General features: G+C 44.3%; 1 protein-coding gene across 1 annotated transcript in view; it reads left to right on the forward strand.

Moving 5' to 3' along the window:
- The window catches only part of zfpm1 (zinc finger protein, FOG family member 1), a 111,604-nt gene extending 94,828 nt beyond the window's left edge, over positions 1–16,776 (forward strand). The window contains exons 5-9 of the mRNA XM_056386897.1: positions 6,834–6,936; positions 7,144–7,392; positions 9,042–9,275; positions 9,419–9,661; positions 10,918–16,776. Of these exons, the coding sequence (XP_056242872.1) occupies positions 6,834–6,936; positions 7,144–7,392; positions 9,042–9,275; positions 9,419–9,661; positions 10,918–13,610 (3,522 nt within the window). The 3' untranslated portion in view covers positions 13,611–16,776. The remainder of the gene's footprint in view (positions 1–6,833; positions 6,937–7,143; positions 7,393–9,041; positions 9,276–9,418; positions 9,662–10,917) is intronic.
- Positions 16,777–17,661: the final 885 nt, after the last annotated feature.

Here is a 17,661-nt window from a genome sequence, read left to right on the forward strand (position 1 = left end):
GAGAAGATGGGAGAGTACCATACTCTTAAGTATTATTATGATAAGTAATTACCTAATATTTTAGATCTTTGAAGAACGAGTCGGTGGTGTGTTTTTTCTTTTTTTTTCTTGTTGTGTGTGTGTGTGTGTGTGTTCCACTTGTGTGCTACTGAGCTTTCCCCATTGCCCTATCATGGTGAATTCCAAAGCCGTGGCCGTGATGAATTAGTCTGAAACAAATTAGCAGTACTTACAGCTCAGACGGCTCCAGCGTTGGGTTACAAATTAAAACAAAAGCAGCCGTATCTCCACATCAGCGCTAGTTCTCCATGAAATACAATACGCTCTGCCTCAATCTTCAGTATACAACAGACTGAGAGGCTTCCTTCCTTCTGTTCTATCCTTCTCTCTTCTCACTGTCTTCCCAAGCCATCCCACAGACAGTGACCATCTTCCTCAGGTATTTCAAGATCCAGCTCTGGCTGTGAAGTAGACACTAGTGAAGTAAATGTTTTCACCTTATGGAGGGGCAGGATGCAGGTTAGGGATACAACATGTGGATCAAAATTCTTTTTTTTATCTACACCAGTGATGTTTTAAAGGAGTTATCTCTAAGTTTTGTTATTGCTACATAGCCAGCATAAGCCTTATCAGCTGTTTACCAGCCTAGTTTAACAGTCTAGAAAAAACATGAGTTCAACATCAAACTTCACCTTTACTCACCAACAGCTGTCGCCAGAGGTGGAAAGCAATGCCAATGTTAACTCTTGTCTCTATCGTGTATTTTCTTCTACTTAAGTTAGCATGCTAACCAGCTAGCCCCGGTCTTAGCTTTGACACTGAGGTTATACTTGATGGCTTTAGGATCATACGAACAGACAAATTCAAAAACTCAGGGAAAGTTTGTGGTAGTGTTGTGTTCATGTACATTAACTGGTGTACTTGCATCAAGATACATGAGAAGAACTGTACTCCAGACCTGGAGTTGCTTGCCCTGTCCAAATCTCTGGTCAGGTCCTGAAAAACTTCTACTGAAGTTAGCATGCTACATAGCTAGCCCAGGCCCATCTTTTACTTTCTGATAGCAACTCACTGTAGCTGCCAATTTGCCCTGAAGATGTAGCACTGCTCAGAGGATCTATTATGACCTCTCGCCTTGTAAACACAACGATGGCCGAAGTTCTTGTCAAGCAACAATCACCACCGCCCAAGAAACCACGTTCAGCAGCAGCGAAAACTTACAAACAGCCACTTTAACTTGTAATGACATTTGATGGAAAGTTTGGACATTTGAGGACAATACTAATGGTTCTGCATGTTTTAGCATTTATTCCTATCCTTTTGGCTTGTGACCCTTTATAGCCCTGTCACATCTTTTGTCACTCCATGAGCTATGACCAGTTAACTAGAGAGTAAATGTATTTATTATTCATTGTCTTGAGTGTCCCACATTGGGCCCACATCTGTCCAACTGACTAGAAATAGCTTACACCTTACATCAGTGATGAATGATTTAAAAAGTCCACATTACAATATCATGGAATGATGTCAAATTTGAGTTTGGTCTACATCACTCAAGTAAATTTCGAGTCTACTAATAGATTGTCTACTAATGAATGGAAGTGAATGGAAACCAATTGCTGCCTGAAAAACACCATTTAAAGTACATACAAAAATTTTGAATGCTATTGTATGCCACAGGAGTCGCAAACTTACAGTTCTGTACCAGTATTTAATGCCAATGAAAATTTTCTAAACATTTTCCTTTAATAAAATGAAAGTAGAGGATTGTATGTACTCTTCGCTGTGTATTGTAGTTCTCTAATGAAGGAAATTTAGGGAAGAACTGACTGGGAGCGGAACCAGGATTTTGGCAGTTTATTACAGATGGAAAGAATGGAGGTCAGATACATGTGCAATGAGAATACTTATCAGTCTAGGTAATCCTTTTTTGGCCAAATGCACGAAATGTGCCAGTTTATATGAAACACACTTCCTGTTCTGGGCTCTCGCTGGCTTTCCATGACATCATACTGTCCACTGCTTAGTTTTAATCACAGAGAGAGCCATTGATAGATCATGGTATCACTCACTTGAAGTTTTATTTTTACACTGATCAGCCTGTCTTTAAATGCAGCATTACTGATAACACAAAGGAAAAATAATCACTGTAAAATTACAATAAAAAGCAATAACGGAGATTAGATTTTGATGACCAAGTACCGATTAGCTTTTTATGATTTGAAAAAGGCTCTCACTCGTCATGCCATTCCTTAATTCTGAGAATTCTGTGTCCAGACAGGGAATATTCAGTGTTTTAGATATAAACTTAGTTGACGTTTGTAAAACAGAACTTTTTAAAAATGCACTATTCAGGAATGAATAAAGGAAGGTGTCCTGACTTTGAAATGAATAAGAAGTCATGTAAAGTAACACCAGGGAACGATGGGAGCCTGATATGGGTGAAATTGCACAAGTGCTAACTTTGACGTCATGGTCGTTGCAGTTCATTCTGTCTTTAATAGTAAAAGTTTACCATGGCTGAAACATTATGAGGAACTGGATGGGTTGTGCTTGGATTATTCTCATCATCATATTGATTGTGATTGTGTTGTTGGAGCACTGTCAACTGAATCCAACCATCCTTATCATGCCTGATGTAAAATGCAGTCCAAAGAAGAAAAGAGGTAGATAAGGGGAGTGTGTTGCAGACTCAGACAGCGCCCGTACAAACCTCCACTACCCTCAATTGTTCTTTCAAACGTCTGTTAATTGAAATTAACTGGACTTGCTACATGCTAAATGTCTTAAGGAGGCATTGTCCAGGGAGGTGTGTCTTTGCTTTGACTGAGTATTGGTAGGATGTGTCTGGCCCGGACACTGACGTTAGCCCTGATGGCTTTAGGGTCAAAAGAACAGACACAATGAAAAACTCAGGGAAAGTTTGTGGCAGTGGGGTGTGCATGTACATGAACTCCAACTGGTGTACTTTCATCATGGAACAGAGGAAGATCTGTATCCCAGACCAGGGGTTGCTCACCTTGTCCAAATCCCAGGTCAGGTCCTGAAAAACTGTGCCCTGGAACTAACACCCATCCTTCACTCTCTCTTTCTCAAATAATTCTGTACTTCAACAATTCCAGTTATATGGATATTGTAATCCCTATTCCTAAAAAAAACACACGCATCAGAGCTAAACCGTTTATTGTAGGCCTGTAGCTCTTACCCTTGTTATGTGAAATGCTTTGAGAAGCTGGTCCAAAACATCATCCTTCCAAATGTTTTACCGTTCTCGGATCCCCTCCAATTTGCATATCAGCGAAGGAAAGGCACAGATAATGCAGTGGCCTGTCTGCTACAACACCTAGACATCCCCGGAAACTATGCAAGACTTCTCTTTATTGATTTTAGCTCCGCCTTTAACACAATCCAGAGCCATCAGGTAATCAAGAAGCTACAGCGCCTACAAGTTACATCACAACTAATCCACTGGATCCATAACGTCCTCTCCAACAGACCACGAGCAGTAAGGAGTGATGATTCCCTGTCCGCCGCAATTATTCTCAATACCAGCACCCCACAGGGGTCTCTACTCAGTCCATTTCTCTACAGCCTAAGTCTATCCACCATTACTCTCTACTTCAGACATGCAGATGACACAGCCATTCTTGCACTGCTCAATAACAACAACACTCTCTGTGCCAATCAACATCCCATTTTAACACATGGGGCAACAATAACATTCTCCACCATAACTACCACTGGTCCACCCCCCAGTATCTCCATCACTGGAGAGAAGCTAGAAGGTACCCTGGCATTACACTGAACAGTAGCCTCAGCTTCAATCGGCATACCATCGACATTTACAGCCGTTGTCAACAGAGACTTGCAGTCATTTGTGAACTAAAGCACCTACCCATCCCCTTTTTCTTCTTCTCCTTCTCCATAGCACTATTGATCCAGTTCTTCTCTATGGTGCCATCTGTTTTCTTACATATGCTTACAGTCACAAGTAAAAACAAACTCTTAACACTAACTTATTTAGCCAGCAAACTCATTATTCCCACCCGCAACGTATCGGAGTGTGTCACCTCATCCCTGATCCTTAAAGCACTCCCAATCACACATGACCCAGACCACCAACTCTACCAGAATTTCCCCCTTCCTTCAGGCCATGTGCAGAAAGGTTCATTTTAGCAAGAGCTAAAGCTTTAAAATAAGTATCACCCTCCTAAGTTATAAGAATTCCAGCCTGTGGTGTGTAGAGTATCAATCCATGTCTTTTGTGTGAACCTTGTAATCAAGTGTTCCCACAAACTCTATCAGTCCATCTATCTAAACTACGTACTTCTGAATGCAACATAAAAACCCTTTGTCAAGCAGGATACACCATCATGTGAGCTTTGACCCTGATGGACTGCTCAGTCAGTCTTGGTGTGAGGACTCCAGTGCTGAGGGAATGCTGCCTCCTGGTGGAGACTGAACAATACTGCATCACAGACCCACTGAACATAACTGAGCTGCCCTCACATTCTGGGTTTGATAGAAAAGAGATTAAGCCATTGCACAGGCATGGATGAATTTAAAGTTTTTTAAATGTTGATTACATTGTATTTTATATCAATTATATGGTTTCTACTACACATAAATCAGACTAGCTGAGCTATACCTTAGAGTTTCCTGTTTCTCTCTCTTCTTACCTGGTGCAACCTTTACCACAGCAGTGTTGGCATACTCAGTGTGTCTGTTGAAAATAATGAACATCCTGTATGCCGACACAGAATGTGAATTCAGCATTAGCTTTATTTACACATCCCCCTGTATTCATGATGCTCCTTGCTACAAGGGGGCAGTGACAGAGTGTGGCACTGAAAAAGTGTATGTGTGTGTGTGTGTGTGTGTGTGTGTGTGTGTGTGTGTGTGTGTGTGTGTGTGTGTGTGTGTGTGTGTGTGTGTGTGTGTGTGTATGGAGACATGGAGACATGGAGACATGGGATAAGTCTGTGTCCTGGGAGTGATTGTCAGAGGGAATGCTCCTGGAGCCTCATATGGACAAAGAGCAGATTGTACTCAGTTTGTGTCTGTGTGTTTTATGTGTTCTTCTCCCTCCCTCTCCTCTCTCTCTCTCTCTCTCTCTCTCTCTCTCTCTCTCTCTCTCTCTCTCTCTCTCTCTCTCTCTCTCTCTCTCTCATACCTACACTGGATGCTGACTCTCCACTCTTTGTCCAGTGTATCCACTGTGGATCTTATTATGGCAGCTGTTTGAATAGCAGCCTGTCGACCTCATCAGATCTTCTTTCTCTTCCTTTTCTTCTCTCACTCTCCCCCCGGGTCTCTCTTCCTCTTTTATTCCTCTTCTCTTTCTTTTCCTTTATTTTCAATGTGGCTTTGTTCAGCCCGTGCTCCACTCATTTCCTCATTTCCATCTTGGGTTGTAATCATCCTCTGCTCGCTGGCCGCCTTTTTATAAACAGTGTTTACCTCTGGCCACACACTGGACAGGACCATGGGACCGTGTATTCCCAATTGACAGCAATTAAAGCTTCGATTCGTATGCCTTCACACTGGCTACAGCCGTGGCCAGACACATTATGTCCGTCCGTCCATCCCATTCTTATGAACAAGATATCTCAAGAGAGCCTTGAGGGAATGTCTTCAAATTTGCTACACACGTCCACTTGGACTCAAGGATGAACTGAATCAAATTTGGTGGTCAAAGGTCAAGGTCACTGTGGCCTCACAAAACTTGTTTTTGACTCAAGAATTCATTCCCTAATTATGACACAATTTAACATAAAACAGGATAATATGATGAAATGATGGCTATTAATATCCACAAAGTCAAAGGTCAACTTAGTTGTGGCGCCATAATGTTCTGCAAACACTGTATCTTAGGAACAGACGAGGAGGTTGTGGCCATATTTCCTGCAACTTGACTAGCATGCAGCCGTGAGGCGGTGATTCATGTTCTGCAGACTATAAAGCAAACGAGTCAAAGAAGAGAACAAACACTTGAAAGTAACAATGGCATGTCTCTGAAGAGCATCTCTCTGACTTAAGTTAAGTTGTCTCATTTGAAACAATGTTGGGGATGTAAAGGAAGGGTGAGAGAAACCTGAGAACCTTTAGGATGGGAGTTAAGAATTGATTTAGATTTTTTGATTGATTTATTTGCACACATAAAACATAACAAATGCATTGTATATTTTTTATTGAAGTAGATGTGCAGGTGAGGTAAGGAACCAATTTAGGGCTTGTGTTCAACCTCACCTCATATATATAAAAATGTAGATCATATGAAATAAAGAAGAAGTGAGTGATAGTGGTCTGGGATGCTGGCACTACACTCTATGTAGAGCTTTCACAAATTGTTAGCACTATGAAATTGTCAGTGAGTATGAACATGTAATTTATGAATGATTATATTAGACTCTTGTCCTTTTGTGCACTTTTATCATTTTAATAAGGATAATATCTTGCAGTAAAATAATTCAGATACAGTGTACAGCAGAATACCATTTGTTCATAGCTCATTTGTTTGATTTTAGGCATTGGTGAATTTTAAATGGTTAATATATCTAATATCAAGAAACAACGTCATCACAGTGTCTATTATATTTTCCAATTTACACTGATATAAAAGAGAGAAAACCAGCAAATCCTCATTCGAGAAGCTGGAGCCAAAACATTTGTAACATTTCTGCTGTTAACAGTGAAAGTAAAAACTGCAGTAGTCTGTTTTTACACACATTTGTGTTGAGTTACACCCTCAGCTTTAATATATGCTGTGTCTGACCAATGAAAAGCTTGTGTTCACTCCTCATCTCCTTCTCTCTCTCTGTGTTTGTGTGCAGAACTCTAAGTTGACTCTTGTGTGTGAAGATCCGAACTGTTGGATTAGTCGACTCCCTCTGACCTCTGACCCCTCAGCTGCCAACTGTACCATCTACAGCCAAGGTGAGTTTTTCATGTGACACCAGTGTGGCTCTTTGTGATGTGCAGTGTATTTGTGTTTGAGGTTGTTTCAGGTTGAGCATATTTAAAACTTGTATGATTAAGAAAAGTTCTATGTCACCATATCTTTCCAAACTAAAGATGACTTTTATTTGTTTTCCTAGATAAAGAAAAAGTTCTGTTTTGTGACCAGAGTCTGTTTGGTTTCAGGTGATGAGTTGTTCTGTAAGGTGACCGGAGAGCTTGCAGCTGGTGAAAGGCTCTTGGCCTCCCTGTCACCTCCTCCAGGCTCCTCCTCCTCCCCGCGGGCCCAGCTCTCTCCTCCGCTCAGCCTCGTCACCCAGAAGCAGCCTGCGGTGAAGGAGGAGCCTCCGTACCCGGCAGCGTTGCGCTCAGACATTCAGCTCCTCCCACAGCAAGCTGGCATGGCCGCCATCTTGGCTACTGCTGTGGTCAATAGTGAGTGTTGTGTTTAAGGCATGAAAATAGTGTTTCTGTTTATTGGAATTTGAGTTGATTTTTAGTTTGTACAATTAAGTGTATATTTTCAAGTAGATTCAATTTTGGTTGACAGAGTTGTTGATTGGAGTCTAATGGTTTTTAATTGAAATAATCTTTATGGTGTAAAGTTTGTTAGAAATGCAGGGAAGATCATTCTTAAAGATTATCTATTTAAAGGTCCATATAGTCTAAAGGTAGATGTCAATGTGTTGTTTGATTATAAATCAGGTCTAGGTTCTATATTAACACTGTGAAAGTATCAAAGCCTCAGTCCACAGAGAAATGCTCACAGCCTGTATTCAGAAACTGAGCCTTAAAACCAGCCGTCAGGACTTCTGTAACTTTGTGATGTCACAACAAAGCAGTCACCACTCTCAGCTATGCCCCAAGCCCCGCCCACCTGGACCCACCATCCAACCATGCAGGATTCGATTTCTCTGAGTGTTTACCTAAAATCTGCTATATTCATATTGGATCACTCAGAAAACAGTCAGCCAATCAGAAGAGAGAATCAGAGCCTCCTCTCTTCTGATTGGCTCACTGACCTGTTGCTACTAGAGCTCCAGAGAGAAGCCTGAGAGAGGAGATGTAAAACTACATTGAGATGGTTTTTAGTTCTTAAAACCACAAATATATCTTCTTAAGGATCAACACTTCAAATAAAACACAGAGAAAGTATAAAATATGGAGCTTAAATATGTACAACAAAATTAGATATATGGCCTGTAGTATCACATCCAGTACAGTGTTCCTTTCAATTATGCTGTACATATTTTTTATCTTTTCTGCCTTTACAGCTTTTATCCAGCCTTGTTTCTCTAAACACTGTTATATCGACTGGTACCAGTTGTCTTAAGCTTGTAATGTTTTCTTTGACCACAAGATGGCACTGCAGCTCTTTAACATAGGGCAGAGCATTTCTCCTCAAAGTTTTCTATCAGCTTGGTCGTGTGCTAATTCTGTGGCTGATGCCCATAAACACAAACGCAAACACTGTAACTATTGGTAATCAATCCATATGAATACACATTCCCAGATGGGAAAAAATAACTCTAAATGGTGAGATGTATAATAATTATTGCCTTTGTGTCCTGTTGCCTTGGATACTCATCGCAATTGTGTGTGTGTATGTGTGTGTGTGTGTGTGTGTGTGTGTGTGTGTGTGTGTGTGTGTGTGGCGAACATGAATGCTTACTCAATCTATTAGAGATGTTGAGCAACTTCTGAAAACACATTTAGACTAGTAAAGACAATTAGATTAAAATTTGATGAAATTTTGCACCTGCGGTAGTCAAAGTTGAGCATCCACACTTTGCCAAACTGTCTCTAATTCTGATCAGTAGTGATTTTTATCAAGTTACTTGAAACACAATAGGGTAAGCACACCTGAATCCTTAAAACATTTCCCTTTTATTTATGTGCACGTGTGTGATCACTTAAAGGAAATATCTAAATGATTAGTTTGTGTAAACCCCAGCTTCCCCCTTTTTTGTCTTTGGTTTACCACAGTGTTTTTTTTACATCTTCATCAAGTTGCTCAACCCATACTGCTTTGTTGTGTTTCTGTTCAGTCGACTAACACACTTTGTGTGTCTGCTGGTTATCAGAGGACATTTTCCCCTGCAAGGACTGTGGGATCTGGTACCGTAGTGAGAGGAACCTGCAGGCCCACCTCATGTACTACTGCGCCAGCCGTCAGAAGCAGCCGGCCGCAGCCTCGTCCCCACCACAGGACAAACCCAAGGAGTCCTACCCCAATGAGCGCATCTGCCCCTTCCCGCAGTGCAACAAGAGCTGCCCCAGCGCCAGCTCTCTAGAGATCCACATGCGCACACACAGTGGTGAGAGCAAGATAAATATGTACTGTGGGTGGGAACATTGGGGTCTGATTTGTAGATACATGACCACAGTGGCTTCATCAGCCACTTGATTAGCTCCTCTGGTATAACCACTTCCTTCATTGTCCCTCTCTGTCCTTCCACAGGTGAACGTCCATTTGTCTGTCTCATCTGTCTGTCCGCCTTCACCACTAAAGCAAACTGTGAGCGCCACCTAAAGGTCCACACGGACACACTGAACGGCTTGTGTCACGGCTGTGGCTTCGTCTCCACCACCAGGGACATCCTCTACAGCCATCTGGTCACTAGCCACATGGTTTGCCAGCCCGGCTCTCGCAGTGAGGTCTACTCCCCGGGGCCGGGGCTTCCCAAGCTGCCCCTGTCCACTGGTAGGTCACACCGTCATCTTCACAGATGATATTCAACATCAAGACTGCTGTTCAAGTCTCATCAACGGGCTGCCCCATTCCCATTTTTACAGTATCAGTCTGGACCAGACATATTGTTCAGAATGCTGCCATTTAAGTCAATTCAAATGTAAGATACTGAGTCAGGCAGTCCTATTTTAGCCCATGACTAAGTTTAGAAATCGGCAGTTTCTTTTTCTGCCAGATTGGTTGTGGTTTGACGTGCAGTTTGAGGGAGAGTCATGGCACCCGATTAATCACCTCAAAGATGAACGATCTGGCTCCAGGATGATTGGATGGATATCTGGCATGTCAGAAATTTTGGATGGCAGTTTGATTTCCCCCCTGGCTGCTGACAAAAGATCCGTCATGAACTTCAGAGTTTGTTTTAATATTATAAAGTGCTCTCCAGGTAAATGCAAGGGGCTCCTGAAGTTGAAATGGTTTATTTATATTAATTTAGACAAAGGGAAGCTACTGGGCCAAGGATATAGTTTGAATGCCTTTATTGTTAGGGCATATTACAGTAAAATATGTAACAAAAAAATCCAAAAGAAAAGGGAGTAAAACACAGACAGCTTTCAACCACCAACTTCCTCCGGGCGTGGTTGGAAAGAGACGTAAACCAGAGAGGACTGTGGTGATTCCTTATATAGACAGCTCTCACCAGCATATCATACAGTATATTACATGTAGGCTATGTTGACAATTAATAAAATATATTTGAAATAAATGTATGCCAACCATATTTAAACAATAGTTATTATTATTGTAATTATTAGTATATGTTAATGTTGTTTTAAAATGTTCCCCTCTGTTTTCTTTTCATATTATTGAAGTTGTATTTTACATGTTGGGCATGAACTGTAGTTTGTTCTCCAGTATTATATCACAGCAGTCTCTGTCTGCGTCTTCCATCTTTATGCTCACAATACTTTTTGTCAACACTGAGGACCCAGCCAACTTATCTGAGTAAACTTTATTGGAATAGTCACTGAACAAATCCAACAGGGGCTCCATGCTCAGGTTCAGTGTGAGCTGCACATTGTGGATAGGGTGGGGTACTGAAGCCTGGTGTTAAACGGGCCCTCGGGCTACATTTTTAAAGGCTGTAGTATCGGTAAGCTCCGACGCTATTGGTTCTGCTCTCAGTACAGCTGATTGTTATGGGTGTTGTTTCAGGTCACAGGTGTCTGCTCAGCTTTATAGTTCACTAACCTTGGCTCTCTTTTTGCCAGGTCTCAGTCCAGGAGACTCCGGTGTGGTGCTGAAGTGTCAAGTGTGCGGTCACAACTCGGACTCCCCTGCCCAGCTTCAGCAGCACGTACGAACCCACCTGGAGGTGAGGGTCCCAGCCGAAAGGAGCTCCACCCCCCGTCAAATGACCCCATCGTTAGTTGACGGTCCCCAGCTCCAGCTCTCTCCGCACGAGAGGGAGCCCCTCGCCTGTGTCCCGAAGCCAGACTCGTCCAGCCCGGGCGCAAACGGCGGCTCAGCCACACCCCGAGACTACAGTCCTCCTGATGCCCCCACCACCGACCTGAAGATCAAAGAGGAGCCGCATTCAGACTCTGAGATAGAGGAGCAGAAAATGGAGATTAAGGAGGACGGAGAGGAGGAGGAGGAGGAGGAGGAGGAAGAGGAGGAGGAGGAGATTGGTGGAGAGGAGGGAGATCAAGAGGCAAGAAGGAAGACAAAGGAGGCACAAACTTCCACATCATCCAGACAGTCATCAGACTCTTCAAAGAGTCCAGCCACCACAACTGTAAAGGCAGAACCGACTAGTCCCACCCCTGGTTCTAGCCCCGCCCATGTGGGCGGGACAGAGTCAGTTCTTCCAGGAGGAGCGATGTTCCTGCCCCAGTACATGTTTAACCCTGAAGCAGCCATTTTGCCTCAGGCCTCAGAGATACTGGCTAAAATGTCAGAGATGGTCCACAGCCGTCTGAAGCAGGGTCAGACGGTTCCTCAGAACAACCCAGCAGCCTTCTTCCCCGCTGGACCGACTGCACCCGCAGCCGCAGCCACCCCGCCTCACAAAGGAGCCACCTGCTTCGAGTGCGACATCACCTTCAACAACATCAACAACTTCTATGCACATAAGAGGCTGTACTGCTCCAGCAGGCACCAAGCAGACGGTGCAACCTCAGCTTCAGGCCCTGGATCGACGAGGGACGCAGCCCCAGCCACGGCGCCCTCCACTGGGGCACCTGGCTCGTCTGCTTCTCCTCAGGGTGGAGCGGCGAGTAGAGCAGCCTCTGCCTCCCCCGCTGACTCTGACTCTCCTGCTGGGGGTGGAGCAACAGACTCCAGGAGAGTGGTGGAGGCGAGGACAGAAACCCCGGTGGGGAGGGAGGGAATATCATCGTCTTCTGAAGGGGAAGGCGGAGGTGCAAGTGTGGGAGGAGGGGGTGGAGGGGGAAGGGCGAGCGAAGGTAGCCAGAGTCCTGCAAGTGGTTCTGCCGAGGACCTAGAGGATGATCCCAACAGAACCTTCTGCGAGGCCTGCAACATCCGCTTCAGCCGTCACGACAACTACACTGTTCACAAACGCTTCTACTGCGCGTCACGCCATGACCCATCCAACCAACGGGCCGTACACATGGCCAAGGCAACCACCACAGCAGCCTTCCTCCCCCAGCCCATACGCACACGCAAGCGGAAGAAGATGTACGAGATCCACATGGCCAGAACTGAAGCCTTAGCCAACGCTGCTGCTGCAGCCGCCGCAGCCGCCGCCGCCACTGCTGCCGCCTCCGCCCCATCTCCCTCTGTTCTCGGCTTGGCAGTGAAGCAAGAGGTTTCTCCCAACGCGGCGGGAGGCTCCAGCCCTGAAGGAGACGGCCCCATCGACCTGAGCAAGAGGCCCCGTCTGAGAGACGTTCCCCGGCACAGCAGTAACAGTATTCTCCCGGCCCTGCCGCTTACAGACTATCACAAGTGCACCGCCTGCAGCATCAGCTTCAACAGCATCGAGAACTACCTGGCTCATAAAACCTACTATTGCCCCGCCACCACACTCCAGCCCCACACCATGGAGCAGCTTCACAGGCTCAAGAGATCAGCCTCTACCTCTCCCAAGAGCAGGCCCCAGCAGGAGCGCCCGGACCTCCTGCACCCTGTGGAGGCGAAAGCTCTCCCTGCTGAGTGGGCTGCCCAGACTCGAGGCGCATCGCCCAGTCCTCATCCCTCTGCCTTACCCGCCTCTGATGCCACATCTCCCCCCCATACCACCACCACACTCGCAGCCACCCCGGGAGCTGGAGCCAAAGGCACGGGTGCTGGTTCCCCTCAGGTGGTCTGCCCGTACTGCCCCAACAGGCCTATCGCCTGTGACCTGATGGAGCACTTCAGGACGACCCACAGCCTTGTCGTAAGCATTCAGCCGCCCCAGGAGGCCCCGCCCCAGCCAGGCAGCGCTGTCAGCCGCAGCCCCAGCCTTAGTCCCAGAGACGGAGCTGCTGCCACCACCTCCACGAGCCCAAACAGCCAGCCCCGACCGCTGTCCCAAGTCCACAGAGACAGCATCAACGGGCAGGCCAGGAGTGGAACCTCTTCTCCTGCCTCCCCTGTGGTAAACGGCAGCCCTTCACCTCGGGTTGGATCACCTTCAGCCGGCTCACCTCTGCCTGTGTCACCCCCAAGGGCTCCCTCTATGACTTTGTCACCTGTGCCTGAGGTCCTAGGGGAGACGGTGGGATCGTCACACCATCCAGACAAGGTCGCCGCGACTGTGGCCTCCAATCCCGTCCCCACGCCGCAGCCCGCCCCTGCCCCCGTCCCTGGTCCTAAAACCACAGTGATCTCCCCGGTCCAGAACGGTAACTCTCGCTTCTGTCGGCTGTGCAACATCAAGTTCAGCAGCCTCTCCACGTTCATAGCTCATAAGAAATACTACTGCTCTTCCCACAGTGCCGAACACGTCAAGTGAGCTGAGTAATCACCTTCCTCCTCTTACTCTTCCCCTTCTTTTATCTTTCTGACTGGAGGCTTCTCCTTTACTAAGTTCCGAGAAGCTCCGATGTCCCTTTTGTGCCAGAGCGGCGCTCCACTGGCACAACTATGAATGACAATGAATGACTGTTACTCACCTGGCAGGACCTGATGCCCAGCTGCTCCAGAGCAGGTGGTGTTACCAACATACAGTGACTGATATTCCTCCTTACATGGGTCAAAGTTTGTAGTACACTAAGAGCTGAGCTGGATGCTACCTGTCCACACTGGCGTGCCCTCGTCCCCTAGATCAACGTCTGTTTTCATACCCAGTTCAACATCCACCACTCCCGGGCCTCTCAGTATGTTGCATTGTGGGACGTTAAAATATGTATTTCAGCAAACCTCTTTTCTCTCTCTCTGTTGGACTGAGTTTATAATGGTAGTAATTAGATTCTGACTGTTGGAGGCGTTTCTGACTGATGATCACGCAGCGGCGACGGCGCTGATTATAACGAATCTACCGTCTTTTCCTGAGCCCTCGATGCTCCAGAGCTGAGCGCAGGAGGCGTCGTTCCTCTCACGTGGAAAAGACTTGATCATTGTTAATTTTTTTATTATCTGTGCATAGTGTATGATGTCTGAAAAAAAGAATTCTATAATGCTTTTGGTTTCAACACTGGCTCTTTTTTGCTTACTAGAGAAGCTAAAGTGTTTTTAGCTGAAAAACAGATGTGTTATCACAATGTTACTAATTACTGAAGGATGATATTTCAAAAAAAATGGACAGTTTTTTTTCCTTTTTCTTTCATACACACAAATTTTTATTTTCTCTTTAAAATGCAAGGGAGAAAAAAAATGTGAAATATTTATCTTTTAGTCCTCACTGATTTCATGTCAACAGAAAACTACCTACCTAGTGTCTGAGAGTATTTGTATTTTTTATTTGTATATTTTTCATACTGTTGGAAGGAACCGTTTGGATCTGGCTGTGTTGAAGTGTATTTTCTATATGTAGATATGTAATATCTTCTCACAGTAATCACTCGGATCACACTGAACTTTGTTATCACGTTAGCATTTTGTTGTTCTGTTTAGTTGTAGTCTTTAATTGATGGTGAGGTCTGAAAACCAGCGGCTTCTTTATTTTTATCCCCTCCTCCTGTACCTGATCGCTGATTAGCAACACGATTAGATCAGAGCGGCTTCACTTACAGCTTCACACGTCAGAAACATGAAGCTGCTGATACTGTTGCATTCACACCCCACATTTTAGGGTAAACAAAATACACACTTTCAATCAGAAGTCTATCCTTAGTTTAACCTCCATACAATGCAAAGTAATGACCTTTAAGGACACACAAGCTTTACATTCTTTTGTTGCAAACTGCCATTTCAGATGTATATGAAGTGATACACAAAACATTTCAAGGCTTTGGTATCCAACACGCATCTTAAAAGATGTTGTCTTTCTGTTTAATGATTGTATTTCTGTCCGGCGATGAAGGCGTAGCAGGGAATAGTCACATCTCACTCAGTAGAGTAAGCACGTGTAATAACCACTCGTTGTGGCCCATGGTGTGTGTGGTAGAGAGGCTGTCCTCTTCCTCTTTCACTTTGTTGTTCTCTCACTCATGCACACACACTCACACTCACAAACACACACACACACACACACACACACACCCACATATACAGTTTACGCCACATTTTCCCATGCTGCTTTTGGAGTTGCAATACAGTGTTAGCTAGAACTGTGAAATCATTTATTTCTCCAACAGTGATGGAAAAATGTAAAATGTAAAGCTCTTCATTTTTAAAGGCCCAGACTTTATTTTGAATTGAAAATTGAAGCCAGTATTGCAAATTTGTTACAAATTTGGTCATTTTCCTCCCACAAATTCTCAAGAATGAACATTTCCCTCAGGATTTGACTCTTTGTTAAAGTGCACAGCATTGGGATCTTCATGAGACACTAAAACTCCAAACTTATTAAATAGTATTAGCCGTGAAATCAGCTGTGAAAGTTTAACTGCAGATTCTGAGGCCTATCCTCTCACACTGAAGGGATTGCTGTGATCAGCAGTGGAAGACACGGACCAGCTGCTCCTAGGCATTTCTGATAAGATGATAATATCAGCCTAACTGTACCTACAACCTACAACCTACAACCACAGGACAGATCTGAACCCGTCTCTTCAGCAGGAGCACTGAAGGACCCACACATGCCCCGAATCATAGTCCTCACACCTCTTGTCAGGAGTGGTTGGGAGGAACATAATTCCACCTGTTAAAGCTGTATCAGTTGACATATATATATTTATATATATATATATATTTATATATATATATGTATTGGGGGGATTTTCATAATTCCAGGTGCTTCAGTGCTACTCTGCCTAACAAACCCGAGATATGGACAGTTGCGTTCTCTCTCTGCAGTTTCCATCCTCCAGTGCATAAGTGATCACATTATTTTATCAAAGGTATCTGCTGTACAGTTCTGACACCACCTGTCCCCATTTGACATGTCATCAGAAACTCCTCACTAACTGATTAATGCTCCATTCCCCCAAACTGGAAACTAAATGTAAAAGTACAGGATTTCTTAACAGAATTTAAAACTCCTGGTAGATTTTCTGCTCTTCTGTGGTTTGGAGCAGCGATGTACCAGACTCATCTTACTGCTAAGTGTTTACAATTGTGCTGGTCCATCTCTCCCGGCTCTTAAACGGAGAGAGAAGCAGGAGAAAAGTCACATCAACTTGTCACAAATTGAGTGCTGGAAAATCCCCCTTCGAACTTCTCCCTGTTTTATTGCACTGTTGTATAAAAATGTGCTGAATGTTTTAGTTTCTAGTTTTCTTTGTAATGTATTTATGTTATACAGCACTTTTCCCCATCCAAAATGCATCGTTGTTCTACCTTGAAGGACGTTGTTGTACCTTGAAGAACTTTCTGAATTTTAACCCTCGCTAAAACTTTTTATTCCTTTTTAGTTTTAAATATGTTTTGTTGATGATTTCTCAGATGATGTCCACAATGGAGGAAAATCTCATTGAGTGTCAAAACTTTTATTTCCATATTTTTTAATTTCATTTCAGTTCCACTACACTCTTGTCCAAACTATGCATGGGAAATAAAAAAGTTCTGAGAGACACTGATGGAGAGCGTGTGACTCTACTTCTTTTCTATTGGCTTCAATATTTTCCTACGCACGACATCTCATCATCTACCTGAGTGGGAGTCCTTGACTTTTGGAGCTGTTTGATTCACCGCTGCACATATGTAGTCACTTGTAAATCACTTCCTTTGGTAACAAAGTTTCCATCTGCTGTTTCTGTTTGATACCGGCTCATGAAGGAAAGGCCGAGTGAATCATCAGCTCTCCTTTTAAAATAATGTGCATGAGTAATAGCTCTGCTGGAAAAAGGTTTCTGATCCCATTCAGAGCTCCAAGGCTGCGTCAATCAATGGCAAAGTGCGCCGACGAAAACTCTGGAACATTTAGGTTTCACACAGACCAAATGAACTGATTCGTTATTTTCATCTGCCTTTCTCATCCTGCGTTTAACCCTTTCAATTACAGGTTGTATATTAGCTGCTCCCTGTTGTATTCAGTTGCATTCAGATGAGACAGCTGTGAAATCCAGCACTATCACTGTTTGTATCTAAGCAGAGCCGCAGTGACCACACTCTCTTTATATCCTAACTCTGAGTCCACTGATGACCCTTACCTGACATCATATGTAGATTCACACTGATGTGAGGTGTCACACAGAGAGAGCCCTTCTCCTTGCCCTCAGATATGTGGATAATGATTGATTCAACACTGAGCCGAGCGCTGAGCGCGGCCTCCGCTCAGGTAAACGGTTGGAGCGCAGAGATTTTAACACCTACAGCTTCCTGAGTGGAGCAGCTTCTGGTCTGGTTTGTCGTCTTCAGGTGGGTCACAGCAAAAACTCAAACAGTCTCCGAAATTAGTCCGGACCAAGAAAGTTACCAGAATGAAGTCATATATTTGTAATAATGCTACTGTTGTGATCATA

This window comes from Seriola aureovittata, chromosome 10, assembly GCF_021018895.1.
Source record: "Seriola aureovittata isolate HTS-2021-v1 ecotype China chromosome 10, ASM2101889v1, whole genome shotgun sequence".
NCBI classification, from domain to species: domain Eukaryota; kingdom Metazoa; phylum Chordata; class Actinopteri; order Carangiformes; family Carangidae; genus Seriola; species Seriola aureovittata.